The following is a 20,168-nucleotide window of genomic DNA, read 5'->3' as shown; positions in this document are numbered from 1 at the left end:
ACCGATAGGCTGTTTAACCGGGGCAATAACTTAATTATTAAATTACGTAGGCGTAAAAATTGACAAATTCTTACACCATGTAGTCCCGTAAAAAAGCTAACCAGAACCTTAACAACACCACTGGAATGATATTACACCGTTAGGCCGTAAAATGGCAAAGAACATTTTAACCGTCTAGCGGTAAAAAGTATATCACCCACCCCAGTGCCAGAGCCCTCTATCAGCCCTAGTTCTGCCTAATGAAAAATAGCTCTGAACCTGAATTGGCTGGAGTAAGCGTCCTTCTTAGAAATGATTCACAGATAATTGACTACAAAGGACTGTAAAGTAAGAGACCGAAACCGAAGGCGAGTGATTTTCAACCTTTTCGCGTGTTCGTGTTGGCAACAACGTGTGGCGTGGCGCCTGTCACTACATTTCGCTGACCCAAGTCAGAAAGCCGCAATCTATGAACGATCCAAGACGTTCGTTTCCGTTCATGAAAATGAGTTGCATCCTTTGGTTTAGTAATTTTCGTTCGCGCTTCAATTGCGACCATGCCGCCTCTTAAACAGTGCATCTACGGATAATGTTTCTTATTGACGGTAATTTTTTGTCTACGGTGTCGCAATTTTCGCTCAACGCCTCATTAAAAATTTCCATAAGAAAGGTTATTTTTGAAAACTTAATCCTCTGCTTTAACACCTTAGCGTTTTGGTCCAACATACGGTGTGTCTGATAATTGTATTCCGTGCAGTGAACGTTGACCGCAACTTAGGTCATTATCTTCGTGGGACCGGATAAGTGATGTCTTTTCAATAACAAGTACTCATTTAACGCTAAATGTCAACATAACATTTATCACACTGCTTTAATCTAATCACACATTTTCTCATCTATGCATGAGTAGTGGAAATGGGAAATAAGTGGTAGAATTACAGAGTCGAGTATACCTATATTCCTTAATACTGGCAAATAAATGTCTGTGCTGAGTATTGGCTACGTGTATACCGGCATTTAGCTAGATCCGGTGGGGACTGGTGAAATTATAACATTTGAGTTTAGTTTTACCGTCGTGACGTATACGGCATATATGTTGGAGTCCCTCTAAAAATATAGCAAAAAGATTCCGATTTTCCCTGAATCCGGCAATTTAATAGCAGTGGGAATTTTTTGGTGGCTTATTGTCACGATTCGGATCAAAGTTCGTTAAAGCCTAGAATATATACTTATACCAAACATATAAGGAAAAAAACACTTCACAAGTAGATTTCCGATTATTAGGAAGTTGAAGGAACAGTAGATTACAAAGAAAAAAAGGGCCCAGCAGATCCCCGGAGTGCTACACCACATGAGAACCGAATATTACACCGAGTTTAAATAAGATCTTTTTCCCTGGATGAAATCTCGTCTATGTCCCGGGTTTAAAGTATTCCCAGAAAATTCCTCGTCAGAATTTTAATAATAGTATAAGAAGGCAGGTGTTAGTACTCCAGCCCGCGTAAAGAGTGATTTGGACAGGATGGAAAACAATATGTGCTTCTCAGTTTTCATTTGTGTTAATATGCTTAATTTTCTTGAGGGTCTCAATGGGGTGATGGTTTTCACTCTTGATATCTTTCTGTTACGATTAACAGGAATGTCAAAATGAATTTCGATCATTTTACAAGGTTGGCAATCAATTTTCAGATGTTCATTTTCAAATGTCTTCGATACCAAATAAATTGTATAACTGTCATAACAACATTAGCCACAAGACAAGACACATGACAGGCAAGATTTTGACACTTTCAGAATTACGCATTATAATAGAAAATGTTTTTACCTAATCTTTTTACGACCAACAGTTACAGTGTTTCAATTTTTACGCCTAACAGCTAAATTTTTAGGCCGTTTTAAGTCTGACAGTTAACCCCATTGAGACCCTAAGAAATAATCTTCCGGTGAACTGCTTCTCATTTTGAAAATATTTTACAATATAGCAGTGCCTTTCGTAATTAACCTGCACTGCCAATCGCGTTAGGTGAGAGGGAAAACACACAATTTCTTTGTCGTGCACGCCCTTGGAATGAACCCGCCGAGCTTACGGGAAATGATTGGCACTGTCGACGCCGTGTTCCTTGTGTGGAAGCGGCACTGAATAACACGAAAGAGAGAAATAACTCTAAAACTCTCATGGAAAATTGAAGATCAACCAAGGCCAGGCCTCAACATAAATGGCGTCCGAGAAAACCCCGTAAACTCCACTCATAGAATAATTTGAAGCGCGCAAAGTATAACGCCTCCAAGAACGGCTGCGACGCAAGTTTTGATAATGGATCGAGTTTGTCTGCCGCGCGGACTACTTTTCGAAACGGTCCGCGCAAAATGTTGTCGACTTTTTTCCGCACTTCCTTGAGAATTTTCCGCCCTGAAATTTTCCAAAGAAGGTATGCGATGAAGGAGTAAAAGAACGACAGCGATAAGCTGAAAAGCACGTAAACCAGTTGACAGATAAAAGTTAGTACGTCGATATTCGGTACATAGAAAAGAGTTACTTCAGCAACTAGCTGAAGAGAAAAATAAGGAACTGCGATAAATAAAATGTTTTTTGCAGTGTACCACACCATGAATCGTTCCCTTAGCACAAATATATTCTTCAAAACCAAAAATATCAGTGTGTAAGCCGTGATTATGCAAGGGTTGCCTAAGGTCCACACGAAGTTTGCGACTGCTTTGGGCAAAATGTGTTTTGTACTGTATGCATCGATGCACAGGTACAAACAGCGCAACAAACCAAACATGAAAAGCAAGACTAACACGATCAAGTTAGCCTTTTTGGGTCTCCTAGCTCTGTTTGACGACAGAGCTCGCAGAATAAGGGCTGAGGTAAGAACCATAAGTATTCCAAATGCAGCACCCAGTCCGTATTGGTAGATTTCCAAGCAACACCCAGGTCGGTATCGCTGTATGCCACTCTGGAAGAGGTTCTCCGAAGCTTTTCGTATAAGGTTCTTTCGTGGCTTCTGCCTCAGGTTCTGCATCCAACAGAGCACGCCGATGCTGTTTGGAAATCATCCTCCGTCTGATTTTTTACCTGGAAAAGCAGATCTAATGAGCACAAAACAGCTTATCGTTGACTGAAACAATCGAGCTCAAGTTCGATCCTTATTTACTGTGGTTTGAGCACGAATAAGCCAGTTTAAATATTGATGTCTGTCGTTATTTTAATAAAACTTCCGTATTCTTTTCGTCTATTTATAGCCAGACATAAAAGAAAAAGAAAAACATAATTTTCATTAAAAAAATTCACAACAACAAAAGCGAGAATACAAACATTTCCGATAGAATCCGGCACGTTTAATTTCCGAAACAAGACGTCTTGCATGCAGTGACGTAAACATGACAATATCACACCACCAAAGGGTATTTTTCATGTTCGTTTTGAACAGCTTTAAGTGCACGCATCCGATACTTCTAAAAGTTATCAAGAAATAAGGATCCTAAGCTAGTACACTACGTGTGTCCAGTCAGGTCATTTCGGTACTTTTGCGACTGTTTTTTCTGTATTGTTAGGCCCTTGTTTTAAAACTTACAAGTTAATATGTAAAGGAAGGGCATGAAGACAATTCACGTCATTTCATCGTCGTCATATGCCGTTTTAACGGACTTTTGTTTTTCATTTTTCCTGGTAAGAACGTGATGAAACTATGTAGTATTGAGAAGACGGATATAAAAATACTCTGCTTTAGTTATTATTTCAAATACTCATGCAAAGTCAACGTGCTGTGCAATATCTTTCCCTCCTTTTCGCTCTGTATTTCTTAACTCTCGAAACTATTTTTCCCATATATTATAGAGAAAGGAAAAACGAATAACAAGACGGTTTTCGTCAATTGAAATGCGTATTATTTGCCAGGCTTACTCTGTCTGTGCTATTATAGATATAAAGTAGTGATTATATTTTGAATCTCCTTCGGGTTTGTTTTCCTGTTTCTAAATTCAAAACAGTAATCTTTAATTTCTTAAACAATACACCTACTCCATCATTAGTAATTCTAACTGCAATAATCAATCCATCTTCATTTAATAATTCTAAAACATTTTTCTTTCTGATTCGTACTTTTTGTAAATTTTTCTTTATCACTTTTCCCCGATAAAGACTAGAGTTTTTCGCCGAAACGTTGTGATTTTCAAACTAGTTATTCGTGATTCTAATCGAAATATTTTGCTATTTAATAAATCCGTTATTGACAAAGCGTGTTCTTTTTTAGGTGGCTGGATATCAGCCCGTGCTATTTTTGCGTCTCGGTCCATAAAATCGCAAAAGAGAACTTGGCCAATATCCACCATCTTGATTGAACAAGCTTGGTCAATAATACAAATTTTTTGTCCTTGACTTTTGCTAATGTCATAAGAAAAAAAAATTCTTTTACTTGTGTTTTTATTAATAAAAATGTTCCACTCACAGTGATTCAATCCCTTTCAATTCAACATGTCCGCATATATGTAACTACCTCAAGAAGAAGTCAACTAATTGAGTGCCTTTTAAACTATCTTTAGCTCTTTGTAACCCACGCTGTATGACCAACCCTCATCTATGCATGTTTGCAGAATTTTCTCCCAGTTTTACTGCTGTCCGTACGAAATGCCATCATTCTGACATGCGCAGTAAGTGCGAAGGAGAAGAGACTCATGCCAGCATTTGTGGTGCTCAGCGGGGTGGCTTTTATAAGTAAGTTTAACTGAATGTACGCGATGCATTGTAGGAGAACATTATTTTTTCATAGAATTCACCTAATTGTAACAGATGTAAGTCATAGAATAATATAGATGACAACAAATAGAAATAAATTATTTGCAAAAACCATCGGCGCAAGTTCATGCCGGAAATAGCGTTCGTCCGTTTTGGGCCGTTTTATCCTCTGCGAATATTGATCGTCGCATGGAAAGAAAATTACAAAAATCTGCCTACAGGTCCGTGACTGTTAAGGGCCGGAGTTTGTTTAAAGGAACCCAGACTATATTCTGCATGCATAATTCATTTCTATTTTTGTGACAATTTGATTTTCTTCAGGTGTATTTTCATGATAAAGACTTGATCGAGATGTTTCTGAGAAGGAAAGCAAGCTAGAAAAAGCAAAATACCCTTTTCGGCTTGAAGCTGAATTAAAAATAAATTTAAATTGTATAAGACAAAAAAAGTTGTTCACAACAATCCCTGGATAAATGTCGCTAATAAATGAATAAATAAAAAAATACGTATTTTTTGTTACAATAGAACATTTTTTGCCATTAATTGACTGCAGCTGATTATGAAGAGATGATCGCAATTACCTTATATGGAAGAATCAGAAGTTTCTAATCAGCGGGAAATTTACTCCAAAAGCAATTAACAATTGAACAATGAAATTGAAGAGGAAGGGTGAAGAGGATCCTTTAAAAACGTGAGGATCTGAATAACAAAAATGAAATATATGATACAACGTATTTAAGAACAAGACCACTTTTTAACCGTCCTTGTGTGCCAACAATTCGAACCTCATGAAGAAATTGGAAGTTTATGTGGACTAACTGATCCTAGGTGAGTTTTTCTTTAACCTTTAATGAAACAAATGGTAAACACATGGGTAAACTCTCTTTCTTGGTTTCTGGAAGGAACTTTGCAAATGTGTGTAATTAATAAGGATATAAACAGCATAAACAAGAGGATCCTCGCTGTGTTAAATTTTTCTTTGGTGTTTTTCTTCAGTAAGTGACCGCGTTTTTTTCAAAAAATGATAAATGGTGGTGATTGTACTCATGGACAAGTTTTGGAATGAAATTTTCTGCGCAAGACACTTCAGTATTGGAACAGGAGTATTTTCTTCCTAAAGTTTTAACCTTCACCAAATTTCTGACATTTAAACCATGCATACTGAACACCAGTGTTTCAAGTTAAAATCAGTGTATTTCGGGGAAAGAAATACACGTCTGTCGAACAAGAACAAGAAATCATTCATGACTGATATGAACTACGTCCGCGACTGTCTTAACTTAAGTCAAAATGAACAACACAAGTAGACAATCACAATTTTTCAAAGTCCACAATGTCATGGGCACAAATCGAAAAGAAATTTCACAGTTTACAGAGCCACAGAGCTGAAGACCTGCAGGTGTAAAAATCTTTACACTAACAGCTTTGCCATATTGTTTTAATTTCTCGTTCTACTTCGACGAGTATTAACTATTAATTGTCCCAAAGTCGTATTATTCGTCCAATTTTTCCTCTAAACGATCCGATTACGGTTTCTTTTAGTATCGAGTCCTAGTTTGAGTACTGTTTGTTCCCTGACCTTTTGAGTGCGTGGGGAAAAAGGCCAAACGCACGTGCGCAGCAGCAAATACAGAGATCAAAAACAGGAAGTCTGATTCTAATGATTAGGAGATAAACTTTCGCAGTCGCGAAAAACATTCTTGAAATGGATTTGAACTTGTGAACTTGGTGATAAGGATCTAAACAACAAAAAATCTCAACAAAAATGCTTGAAAGTACGTTAGGAAGAGAATAGTCTGGCAAAACTTAAGAAACGTTAACTGATGTACAATTCAGCTCCACAAAATTAAAATATGTCACCTGTTTGCTAGGATTAGGCACGGTTCAACAGGAATCTCGACAAGGCGAAATTCGAAAAGAATCTGCAGTAAATTATGGAAGATATCTCGTGAGATAAAGTCTTCAAGTTTATTTCAAACAAATTTGGACTGTCTCCGTGATAGCGCCCATTAATTCTAATAAATCTTGCAGGTTCATGCAGTTCGTGTTTTCAATTGCAAATATTTGTCATGATATCATTTAAATATGGATTGAGGAAACAGTTTTGGAAACTAATTTTCAGATAATCGCCCCCCCAAGAGGCAAATGGAATCATCTAGTCCCTGGCTATTTGAATAGCCAGGGACTCTTTCAAGAATACTCTTTTGTTTTCGGACGTCTAGTCAATACACACATTTGTTTGAGAAACGAAAACATTATCGACAAAGTAACCACTTTTTTTCGCTTTTCCGCGCGGAAATCATATTCAAAGGCCTTAAGGAGAAGCAAAGTCTAATTCTGGAATTTTTGCGCATTAAAGAAGGTCCAAATTTTTTTGTTCAACTCCGACGCTTCTTGGATGTTTCCTAGAAAATGTAAATTAAACTACAACGGTAACAACGGGTAGTTACAAATGCTATTTTCAGCAACATCAATTTCTTCCAGACGCTTCAAAGGTTTCAAAAGAAAATTTTTTTTGACTTTCAAAAGTGTTGAGATCAGGAAAAAGATATGCAGAAAAATACGGCAAAATATTCGATGTATGAAAACAGCGACATTTTTCCTATCTCTTGAAACACAACACAATCTTTTAGCCCCTGAAGGCAATGCGATTCCTATCTGTATTTTTAATGAATTTAGAACAAACTCCGTAACTAGAATTGTTACCTTATTCTGAGGGTTAATCTAAAGTTTAAAAATCTAAATTCGTTTTTCGAAAACCTTTTTCTCATTACATCTGAAGTGCATTACATCGAGAAAGTGCTATATGAGTATAATTCTCCGACTTTTTTTTTTTTTTGACCGACGCCGGCCGATGAGTTTCTGCAATGAAAAGGATAGGTAAATAATCTTATATTTTCATTAACCCTCATTGTCAGTTTTCTCGGGCCAGATTTATAACATTCGAGCGACCAACAATACCTTTTTTGACTTTGATGATGACATAAGCTCAGGTTTACCAAACGTTGGTCACTTTAGCCATGAGAAAAAGTTTTTTTTTTAAAGAAAAGTTTCCTCCGGCGATCCCTTTATATTTAAACTGTCTTCACAGTTCTTCCAAGTCTTGAGTATGAATATTGCATCTATAAATGATAGCTTTTGTTTGGCGCGAAAATATACACCAGGATTTATATCCGCCGACATTTTCTGCTTTGGGAAGCAAATATAGAGCAGTTTTCCTAAAAGCTTGAAGCTTGAGGAAACTTGCGAGCTTTGATTAATAAATTATGTGTAAGGACATATGACATATTTCAATGTCATATGGAGGCTAGTGTGTGTGTCATATTACAATTATATTTTGCAACACGCGGAAAAAAAAAGGTTCTAACAGCTTACCCTCGAAAACGGATGATGATTTTTCGGAGTGACTATAAATCAAACAAGTTTGTTTCTTCTTCCAAAACGACAGCTATTTGTTTTCCTGACTAAATTGTACCTTTTTGAGCTCTAATCCCATGGATCACAGCAAGGTTTAAGAACTGAAGAATATCACGTGGGATTATAACCAGATGTCTTGGGTGTAGCCAGCGGGGGAATATTTGTTCACGAGAAGCACTTAAACCAAATGGGCGCAAAGTAAAAATGGAAAAGAAAAAAGTTAAGTTCCGTGACTAAATATAAGTCATAGCCAGCTTGGCTACCGCATTATATATTTTTTTTCAGAGCTCGCTCCACCACTCAAGAATTCACAGCATACAGAAAAACCCCTAGCTAGGCGGGCTATTTGATTTCATTTCATCAGCCGCGATATTTGTTAGTCGCCATTACAATAATTTCGGATTTTGTGAAGTGTAGCCTCGGCAAGAGAGAATAGTAATCATTACTTATGGACCGCTACGTTATCAGCATAGCTAGTAATTGTTTCGTTAGTATGCCGTTATCAAATATCTAGACTCGTTTTAAAAGATATATTTTTTAGAAAACATTCTCCTTGGAAATTGCATGGGCAGGTGCTCAACTATTAAGGCTACACGCAAAGTAAGTGCTAAGAAACTTCATTTTCAACGAAAAAAACTTTAAGTATATTTGTTCTGTTCCATTAATGACAAAAACGATTCTTGAACTTTAAAAAGAAAATTTCAATTTCATATTTGCCTTTTCATTCATGGTCAAATATTGATGTTTTTAAAGCCCCTTTCTCAGTGGTTAGGCCCTTTTTTCTAAATAGATCTGGAGCGGTTATGTAAATGCTAAATTACTAACATGTTTAATGAATTTAAAATACTACTGTCTTTTTTTGCTTTATTTTTTCTAAATAAGAGGCAACAATGCACAAAGCAGTTGTGAATATCGCCTTAATTCCTTGGTGCTGAAGGAGACAGAGATGGTAGTCAACCCTTTGACCTCTAAGAGTGACTGGCATCTAATTTCTCCTTACAATATCAACCCTGAATCACACATTAAGGTCATGAGAATAAGGGAAGAGATCACCAACTGAAGAAGCTCTTGATTATTTAAAATATACTCCTTGTTAACACCTGAGGAAATGTTCAGAGAACGTTATGGAGAATATGCATAGTGATAGTATGGTGTTAAGGGCTGAGCTAAGTGAAGGAAATGCAATTAGTAGGAAACGATGTCTGAATATCTTATTAGAACGTTAATGCTTTTTCTGGCAGTGAAGACTTAAAGTTTTTTTAGAAAATTTGATCACCAGGTACCCTGTCTTATGCTCGTCTTGTTCTCCCAAAGGATCGCCAGATATTTAAAAAGAGAACGCTGGAATTACGTTTCGTGCATACGCTGATATCAAATAATTCTGTACAATTGCACTTAAAAACGTCTAACACCCGTTTTAAATGCCGTATCAATAATGACAATTTTTAATTGAATGTCTAAAATAATCAATTAGTGTGCTTAATTCATTCTGTGATTGCATTATTTATTTAGGCTTAGAGCTCTTTTTCGAGGAAGTGTCGTAAAACCGAAATCCATGCAATCACAGGAAGGCAGAATATGACCAGGAGCCAATGAGAACTCCAAATAAAAACAAGCAAACTACCAGAAGTGACCAAGTCGCCAAGGTTTTAGTTTTGAATCTGATTGATTGAGAAAGTGGTGTGAGTTTTCTAGACCAATCATAGAGGGAAATAAAGGAAAAGCTAAGCAATCACGAATTACTTTCGACACTCAAATAAAAATTGTTCTAATCAGGCTAAAAATAGAACCAATCGGGACAAAGTAACGTGTGTTTTCCCGCGCTTTGCTTTCCCGCGCTTTGCTTCTTGGGATATCTTCCAATGTTCTCATTAGCCGTTGTAATAATTTTGGTTTTGGATTAACGACACTCAATCAAAAAGCACTCTATGTGTTTCACAGTAGACAGGTTTCAGACTACATCTTGGTAAGACAATTCTTTCCTTCACACGCTCTCTGGCAGTAAACAAGCGAAATAGCACCCTCTCATCTTTTTCGTTTTTCAGTTATCGAAAAGTGAGAGCCAGGCACACATATCAGGTGAGGCAATCATTTGAAACATTGTCCCTAGTGTCGATGATCCATGTAACAGTAATGAAAGGAGACAATACTTGAAACACGAGATATGAATCTGAGTCGTGCCAGAGCCATTCGATAACGGCAGCAAAAACTTTGCAACACTTATAGAGTTTTTTCATTTTAAAATGAATTGTTTTAAAGCCGTAGAATTTGCATACTACGGGAGCGGAGAGTGAGGGTTTTGGAACCGTACAAAGAAGGAAACACAACGTTTTATCCAACAACAGAGCAATCTTTACATCAGACAATTCTACGCAATATTAGTTTGAAGTAAATTTCTATTCATACTGCTCAACAATGTCTGCTTCCACGTTTTGATCAGCATACCTCTAAGTTTATTAAAACGCCACAGCCACTCATACTTATATGTGTCAGAATTGAGGGAAAATTTTCCTGCAATATTAATTTGCTCTTGATTAGAACAAGTACTTTGATGGTCTCAACAGGGTGATGGCTCTTACGGCTAACGGTTTGAAATTTTGGAAATTTCGTTGCTAATGGTTAATTTCTTTTCGTTGCGATTGAATTAAGACTTTTTGAGTTGACTTTTTACAAACAATTGTTGCGATAGGTCAGTTTACGTCTCACGGCTAAATGTTTCCCGTTTCACGGCGAACGGTTAACCCCATTAAGAGCCTCTACTTCATGAAATTATTCAATATTTGAAGAAACGTTTGGTATTATAAGCATCTAGTTTCAATATAAGCTATATGGATCACCTCTTGACAACCTTATGTCTTTCTCTTTACAGTTTTAACCAATATGAAAAAAAAATATATATATACACACCTTCTCAATTTTAAAAAACCCATTCTAGAATTCTCATCTTCTAATGGTGCAGTGAAACACTTTTAACCACAATCTGTAACTTGCACGATCACTTGATATTGTTAAAATATTTTGGCACCTTTTTAGACCCATTATCACTCACGTTGAGTTTCCTTATAAAAATATGGATCTAGTTAAAGCCGAAAAAGCCCCTTTGTTGTGGTACTTTATGAACTAATGGGTGTAGAACAGAATAATTGGTGCCATTTTGTGTTGAAAGCGCACAAGATTGTTTCGATAATGTAATTCGAAGTCTATAACAGGACGATAACATATTGTCGAAACAAAGAAGATTCATAAACTCGAACAGGAAATTGAGGAACTTAAGCGCCAACTGCAAGATACCCAGCGGCAACGTGATGCCCTTAATAAAAGGTTGTTTAACTTTGAAAACTGTAAGTCAAAAGATTCAAATGCTGCTTTTTATACTGGCTTTCAAAGCTGGGACACTTTAATGGCTGTTTTTGAATATCTTTATCATTTCCTACTGGCGGTCAAAAACTGACAACATCACTGAGTCTGATTACAGTGAGGGCTGACTACTAACTAAAAAGTGGAGAGCTACATCTTTAAGGCCCCTTGATGAATTTTTTATGGTCATGTGTAGACTAAGGCAAGGATTCCCAGAGGATCATCTAGCTCAATTATTTAATGTATCAGCATCCACAGTAAGAAGAATATTTGTCACATGGGTCAATTTTATGTTCTTTAAGTTTGGACAAATAAACATTTGGCCCAGCAGAAAAGTAATTGATACAATGCCCAAATCTTTTAAGGGAAGGTACAAATCTACTAGAGTCATAATTGACTGTACTGAGGTTAGATGTCAAATGCCAAGCAGCTTGCAGTTGAATTGAGAACTTTTCAGTGCTTACAAAAATCACACAACTTTGAAAGGCAAGCCCTTTCACACAACACAACAGAAAGGAAATGCAACAGACCAAACTGCTCCATCGCAGACACCAATTTATGCCTACAGAGAAACACCGTTTATCAGCTCACGTGCAAAGCTTGTGGCGAATATTGCATCGGAAGCATGACACGATTCCTACATGATCGAACAAAAGAACACTTGACTAACGACAACTCGTCGGTAAAAAACATCTCACAACACACCATCGCAACAACAGCCATAACATCGAAGTCAAAGAAGTCACGCGTGAAAATGACCCCGTCAATCTGCGATTGTACGAAGCGTATTACATCAGAAAGCACAAGCCGGGACTGAACTCCCGTGAGGAATGCACTGAACTTAACGATCTTCTATTTCAATGATTTATTTTAATGAGCTATTTTAATTAACTGTTTTTAACACATATTTTAGAACATTTTATCACGCCATTAGTTTTCATGCGTCCTACTGGCTAGTTTTACACTATGCTAATTTACAGTGGCACCTCCAACGTTTAAAACAATAGCGCAAATATTTTATCGTCCTCCCTGATGATGCCGTAGAACGGCGAAAGCTCGGAGTGAATAAAGAAAGAACCACAGTAGCACTTAAAGGCTTCATTTGATCAATATCCCACATCATTACGACATGCTACTAAAGGACACGTTCAAACGTTTTGAAAGGTTTGGTTGGTATTTCTCCCAGTGGAGCCAAAATTTAATCTCTGAGATTTTTAACCCCTCAGGTTTTCTTCCAAGAAGAGAAGCGCCAGTTATATCGTTTTCCGTAAGAAATGTCGGATTTTGAAATATTCGAAGTACTCGCCATAACAAACAAAGAGGGACGCGACGCGATAGTTTGGCCTTTTTGACCTCGTTTTCATGAAACTCGATCCAGGACTCTCGCGATGTCCGCCATTATGAAAGTCGTGTTTATGATCTTTGATCTTCTTTAATCAGTTTTTTATTCAATATTATAATTAGAGTTTATCGGGGAGAGCATGCGCCATTATTAGTCCTGAAAGGTTTCGCTAATGACTAAGGGATTGTCTGCGACAGAAATTGATTCAGAAAAGGGTCAACAATAGACGAGGCTTTTAACGACAACAATACATTGTTAATCAGGTAATTAACGCTTATTTTTGTGCTAAACAACTGATAAAATCATAAAACTACGGACTCAAGTTCTTAGAATGCTGTTGTTATCTCATAAACGAGAACACATCGCAACATGAGCCAATTATCTAATAAGACAAATAAGAAAATCTGAGGTGTACCACAGAGAAGAACCGTCGGTGTTGCAGGGACATTTTACCGACTGAAATCCTTCAGTTTGTCTTTTCTGATTAGGTAGACAACTAGGAAGTTTCTCGTCCAAATTTTAATTTCTCCTTGTTGCTGTTGTTTTGGAGGCAGACTGGCAGAACAATTATCTTTTGAACTAAGTACAAAGGCTCAAATTCGTCTATAATATGGAGGATCCTATTTTTAAACCAAGTGCATTTCTAAAGTGATCATATTCTCCCGGTCCACCGCCGCGAAACTGAAATAGTGTCATGTTATTTCGGTTTGTACAAGCAAGGTTAAGCGATGTTCTAAATCGAATCAAACCCCTCTAGTTAATGCAATATAAAGTAAGACCTGACTTAATTGATTAACTAAATTTTCTATGCGTAAGGCTGAGTCCATATATCCCAAGTAAACTGAATTGAGTTCTTAGTACAAAGAAATTTTATGGAGCAATTTTAAATTAATTTCCTTTTTCAGTTCTTCAGTAATGATGTCGTGACCAAAACGAATTGGCATTCAAATATTATAAGATGGACATGAGATGCCAGTGGTTCAGTTCTCACCAGGTATCACCTGAATATTCATGGTCCAGTCTTTCTGGTCTCAAATGAGCTAGCGTGGCACTGTTTGAAAACACCAACTCATGGGAAATTCTAGGCAATGAATTTTGCTCAAAAAGACCTATTAACTTCCATGTATGCATTCTTTTTAAAAACAAAAATTTAAAGGTAGGTAAATATTGCCTTTAGTGGAATAAAGCAATAATATTTTTCGTGCATTCACATTGCAAGGAAAAAAATTTGCATCCAGTTTTGGTATTTGGTTGTCAAGTTTACTTCAACAATAAATGAATAGATGTTATCACGGATCTGGAAGACATCTAGACGGCAAGGCATACAAAACTTTGATAAGTTCTATTTTTGTCGATAAAGTGGGTTCGCTGATTATCTCACCCGTTAAACTTAATATAACATTTACTTAATACTACACAGTGAGAAGAGAATTAGTTAATGCCGAAATGTGCCTGATCAGCTGCCTTGCGGGTTAAGTAAATAATTTTTATATGTTCAGATATGGCCTCAATTCTTTAGTCTTTGAAAAATAACGTTTCTCTAAAATATTGATCAATACGGTAAAGGATGTAATTTCCTGTCCTTGAGCAATATTTTACGTGCCTAAAATGAACACAATTGTTAATTGAGAGAGCAGAATAAATTCTCAGGATTTAATAAATAAAGAGTACCTGACTGAGGTCGTTGTACTTAAATACGAAACATCAAGGGAACCATTTACGACTGCAAGTGGAAAGAAAAACGTGCAACTCCTGCAAAGCGTGCAAACTAATTATATATGGCAAATGAATAGTATTGCTTTCGGGGAAAGTTCTACTCCTTCACGTAAATAAAACTAACGCAAGATTTTGATTTACAACTTTTCATTATCAACGCAAACGTAGTGCTTTTTAAAAAATGAATTCAGCCCATGCGGAAAATCGCTACATTAAATGAGAAAAACAAAAACAAAAACAAAACATGAAAATAAAAACCCCACATTATGAATTCATTATATGGGACCATTTTTAACACTGCTGTTAATCTTAATCAATTACTGTATGCGAAATTACAATCAAAGTTTGATTGATTTTAAAGGGAAGTTTAATAATTTTACAATACTTCTAACAAACATTGCAAATATAAGATAATTCGGATGAGGAAATTTGAAAGATGTAATAACTTGCGTGAAGTCAAATATGAAATAAATGTAATTTTGATGTTTTTGAAGTATTGATCGAGTTTTTCAACCCTCTTCCTTTTTCCTCTTAAGTTAAATCATTAAGATAAGGTTCCGCTTCAATGATAATTGTTTTCTTGCAGATTCCTCCCTATAAACAGCTTAAGCATTGTTAATTAATGAGAAAAGTTTAAATTTAGTTCCTTATTTCGTTCAACTTACACATCGAAACAGCGTTGATCCGTTTGAAATTTGAATGGTACTTGAAATAATGCTGAACTTGACTCGATTTACCATTCGAAGCTAAATACAATTATGAATGATCAAGTCGACTTTCAGCGGGGGGTCGAGATATCCAAGGAAAATGAATGTCATGGTTGGTATTTTTAAAATAGAACTTCTCGATTATGAAAAGAAGAAGAAAGGAAAATTGGTGACGATTTTCTTGCCAACATGTTTTGACTACAATTGCACAAAAAAATAATTTCCGGTCTAACTCATTATTTTTTAATAGAAAAGAAAGCATCTTTTTTTTTTTTTTAAAGATTTCTCTTTCCTTTTTCGTGATTGATCTCTTTGAGAGCCAGGAGAGCGTTTGTCTCATTGCTCGGTAATATTTCAGTATCTTTACCAGATTAACTGGCCCTGTTTGATGAAAGATTTTGCTTGGAAATAGCGTCGTCAAATCTCACAAAAAGAAATGGCTTTCTTGGCAAATGATACCTGCTAACAGAACACGACAGGTCTCATGGTAAATATATTTGAAAGTTTATTTTCGAAGCATATTGTCTTGCCGCTGAGAAAAGTATATTGATAAGAATCAATTTAAATGGAGCGATTAAGTATCATCGCAATTTCCGTCTGGTCGAAAAGCAGTTGATTGCAACGATATGGGAGACAAGCTCGGTCTTCGACTTCCTCAATTTGCGGCAGTCTGACTGTACAGGACCGATATTCAAATTTAGCGGTGCACTAAATTCTTTAAGGTAACAACGGTGTATGCTGCTTTCTTTCTTTAATTTTCACACCGTAAAAACACGAAATGAAAGTACGTTTTAGTGTAGAGATCATATTTACAAAGCACGGCGATTTAAGGGTTAAACACCCTTTTCATTATGAAGCGAAAAATGATTTACGTAATCGAGAATAACCATAATGCGCAATTTTTATAAAATAACGATTTGAATACTCAAAAATCGAGGTTTTCTAATGTCACGAAGAAATTTGCAAATAGAGACTGCATTAAGAGACTGCATGAACGAATGATCTCAGGTTAATCCTTCAACTCTCAGAAGAGATTAACATGAAACTTCTCGCCATAATATCTCTACATTATCCAGCTAACAGGTGACGAGAATACCAAACTTATTAGGTAGATTTTTGTTATCCTCATCCAAAGACCAAATCTCATAACTAACTTACATGGAAATCTGTAACAGCTTGAGAGGGGAATTGATAATAAGATCTTGAGAGTTAAAGGGTTAAGCTTAGCGAAGATCCAGTGGAACAAACTTACTGGGCGGCGACCAACAGTGAAAAGTCTTTGCGAAAATTTTAAATTCTGGTTCGTTTGCACTGGTAGGCGAAGAAAGATGCTCGAGTTCTCAAGATTCGCGAAAATGGCTTTACTCAAAGGGAATACGAGGTCACAATTGTCTTAAGTTCACTTCACTGCTAACATTAGCTCGACATGATATGATAGAAGAACAAATGCAAACCTTCTTGTTGTTTTAAGACAAAGGCAGGTGATAGGAAATTCGACGCCACAATTATGTTTCCAGTCAAACTGTGTACATTATTCAGGGGAGAATGAGGGGTTTTATGCTGAAAAGACAAGAGTGTTTCGAATAATGGTAGGTTATTTATTTACAATGATCGATTTTTTCTGGCTGCAAACCTGTGACTTTTCAAAATATCGTTTGAACCGAATTTCCAAAAGCGGCTGGAGTCATAACATCAGAAACTGAAATGAAAGCCGATAATTGACTTACTTTGCACCGCAAGGCTTGGAAGGAGCTGTTTTCATATTAATAACAGTTTTCGCTGCTACTTATTCATGTAAACCTGATATGAAAAAAAAAATTGCATAAGTCTATTTTTCTGTCGCATTCAACGGTCTTAAAATATTTCCACGAATTTTACCGACTAATTGTTCAAATCTTGATCACATTATTTCGCTCTCCATCAAAAACGTGAAGAAAAATAGCCTCAGCAGTTATTCATTGTGCTAAAGTTATTAATTTCTTCGGTAAGGTTCCAAGATTAGCATTATTTTTCTCAAATAGAAACACATTATTTATGGATAATAGCCCACTTTAAATAGTAATTCAAGAAATGTTAGAAGCACAATATATTAAACAAAGCCGAAATGAAGATAACCTTTTCTTCTGTAACGTCAAAACGATTTTGAAATCAATGGAAAGCTCAATCGCCTTGTGTATACTTCACCTGTAACGCTAAAAACAAGCAAAACCTTGGTTTTAATTAAAAACCTGGCACTGTGAACATTACTCTCTCTAGCAAGTAAACAGAATCTCAAACCGCATTTAAAAGCTGATTCAAAAGAAAACGTAGGGCGGTCATCTATTATTATGTTAATTTTTATCTTAATGTGCGGTTGTTTCTTATCTCATGCAGTTTTGGCGTAAACGGGAAAGCATTTGTTTGGATTAAACGTTCTCAGCTTCAACCATCAAAGAGTCAATTTGAGTCCACGGGATAGTTCGTGAGAAGACGTCTGCTCTTAGACATTTAATGACTTTATTCCGAGTATTTTGAAAAGACAAGCAGATGGCGGATTAATCCACAAACTAGACCTGGAGGCGGGGATATCCTTGAGCAAGGAACAAACGTATATCATTTTACTACAGCGTGTACGTGATACACTCTAGTCATTCAAATAACGTCAAGTTCATTTGAAAGAAAAGAGTACTTACCATACTTAAACTTGGAATGTTTTGTGACAGCGTGGACTGGAGGTAAAGTTACGCAACAGATTTTGTTCAACGAAGATTCTAGATAGCAGACATCAGAGCAGAAATTAAGACTACGTACTCTTCACAAACTGCCTGCAGCTAAAAGAGGAAATATCTCAAGGCTAATCAGTCTGGCTTAAGACTGGATGATCACGAAAACTCGGTGGTAAAGTAAAAAATATAAGATTTCATACAACAAGGAATTCAAAAGTAAACACTTAATACGGAAAAAGTCAAAGCTGCAAAATTTTCTGAGAGCTCACGATAAGTGACCATATTTTCAAGACCTGTTGCAAATAGAAGTGCTTGGCAATAAGATGAGTGCTATTCCAGAGCCCGAAAAGAAAATCAATAATACATTCCCCGAAACAGAGCCAGAATCATTCGATAATCGTCCGACAGCTGAAGGAATAGCTGAACCTCTACCAGAATGGTCGAAGGCGGTCGATGAATGGGGGATTATCTGGGATTTTCACCAGTATGGCTTAGGTGTGATATTTGCCTTTGTTTTCTTTTTGATTGTACTTTCCCTGTGGAAGCGCTTCAAAGGAGTGCGAATCCTCAAACAAAACAAGGTTCCCAGCGTTGTTTTGAGTCTTCTGGCTCTGTTTTGCGCCACAAGAAGTCTGTTCCTCTGCATGGATGCATACCACTGGCGGAAAACTGCACCGTATTATGTTATCAACGTTCTTTGGGGCATCGGACAGCCTTGCATCATAACCGCCTACACCCTGATGTTTATAGTGTTAAGGAACGCACTGATACTCAAACAGCGGTTCCAAAAATGGTATAATACAAGGAATATTGCCTTAGCAACGCTGCCATATTTTTTCTTCGCGTTTGGAGCAGAACTTGCTATTTCTTTCGTTCCAGAGTTCAAAGGCCTCGCCCTTACTTGCCAGATTTTGTACCTTTTATTTGGTTTTTCTCTTACGGTGTTTTACTTTTTCATATCGATTTTAATCTGGAAAAAATTCAAATTGATTGACTCCTCCAAACGTTGGGCTACGGAGCCAGCGGAAGGTCGTGGATCCCGCACGCGCGCAATTCTCCGCATGTGTCTCGCAGCGGTCGCGGGCGGCGTTTTAATTTGCGTTATGCAAGTCTACGCAATGGCGGGCGTCTATGGCGTTTTTTCCGATGCGCGCTTCGTTTCTGCATGGCCATGGTTGGCGTTTCAAACAATGTTTCGTCTCGTGGAGATTTACATGACAGTTGTACTGTTTTATGCCGTCAGTGCGAGGAGCGTCGACAAGAAAGGTGAAATGACACCGACTACGATTGTTTCAGCGGAGATTCCCGAAAATGTTAATGCTATTGAATTGCAAACGGTTTGATTGGCAAAAGATTTTCCTTGTGGGAAAACAAGAAAAATACATCTTCAAATTTATCACTAATGAATTGAACAGTGGTTTTCATTTAATAAGAAGGAAACGCTAACATTGTTTTGAGTTCTTTTGTGTGTTGTGTTGCTAGGCCAAGGAGGTTTGGGCACAAAAACGAGGAGCACGTTTAATAATTGTGAAAGAAACATTTCGAAAAAACACGACATACGTTAGGCCCTGTCCGACACTACGACCTATAAATTTCAAATCGGTGTTCTCACTCTGAGGTGAATAGTAGAACTAGCCGTACAAATTAAGTTGTTTTCAAGTTCACGGGGCGTAATGTTGGCGAGGCCCCAAGTGACTAAAAACATGCATTAAGAACTGAATGAGGACAAAGTATCAAAATGTTTGTATGTATCCTAACATATATTTCCACTAGTACTAGTTTGTTTTTGACGAAGCGTTAATTAAAAATTAACGGGATTGTAACCTTTGAGGATAATTATTAAAAGTCCTTTGTTTATACTGAGTTTCGTAAAACATTTATTGATCTTAGACTAAAGAGATATAACCGTGATAAAGTTAGTTTCTTGGAATCAAAACCTGTTCATAGAAAAATTTTTTTTCTGAAATTGTCTTTGCTGACTACGTAAAATACTTACGGTGATTACGATACTAACAATACATACGTTACTTACAATACTATCCCTATTTCTATTTATACTTATCAATACTCACGTTGAAAACTACTCACAAAACGATTTATCTTAAACTTCCTAACTCTACAAATTATTTGATGCTTTCACTACTTGCATTACGAATTTTAAATCAAGAATTAGCTTATTCTACATACTATAAACAATATTTACTTACACT

At 36.7% G+C, this 20,168-nt stretch overlaps 1 protein-coding gene and 1 pseudogene across 7 annotated transcripts; one reads left to right on the top strand and one right to left on the bottom strand.

Moving 5' to 3' along the window:
- Positions 1–1,478: 1,478 nt before the first annotated feature.
- LOC131776386 (proline-rich transmembrane protein 4-like) lies at positions 1,479–6,288 on the bottom strand (annotated as a pseudogene).
- Positions 5,416–19,815, top strand: LOC131776387 (proline-rich transmembrane protein 4-like). 7 transcript variants are annotated; one of them, XM_066169099.1, is made up of 3 exons: positions 12,916–13,093; positions 13,736–13,824; positions 17,627–19,815. In XM_066169099.1, the coding sequence occupies exon 3, from the start codon at positions 18,282–18,284 to the stop codon at positions 19,299–19,301; it is 1,020 nt and encodes a 339-aa protein (XP_066025196.1). In that variant the 5' UTR covers positions 12,916–13,093; positions 13,736–13,824; positions 17,627–18,281; the 3' UTR covers positions 19,302–19,815. The 7 variants fall into 7 exon arrangements, with proteins under 7 accessions (XP_066025198.1, XP_066025196.1, XP_058948546.1 ...); XM_066169101.1 differs by lacking the exons at positions 12,916–13,093; positions 13,736–13,824 and adding an exon at positions 5,416–5,542; XM_059092563.2 differs by lacking the exon at positions 13,736–13,824.
- The last annotated feature ends 353 nt before the right edge of the window (positions 19,816–20,168 follow it).

This window comes from Pocillopora verrucosa, chromosome 6 (genome assembly GCF_036669915.1).
Source record: "Pocillopora verrucosa isolate sample1 chromosome 6, ASM3666991v2, whole genome shotgun sequence".
Taxonomy (NCBI): domain Eukaryota; kingdom Metazoa; phylum Cnidaria; class Anthozoa; order Scleractinia; family Pocilloporidae; genus Pocillopora; species Pocillopora verrucosa.
Note: the sequence above shows the minus strand (reverse complement) of the source record. Positions and strands in the feature narration are given on the sequence as shown.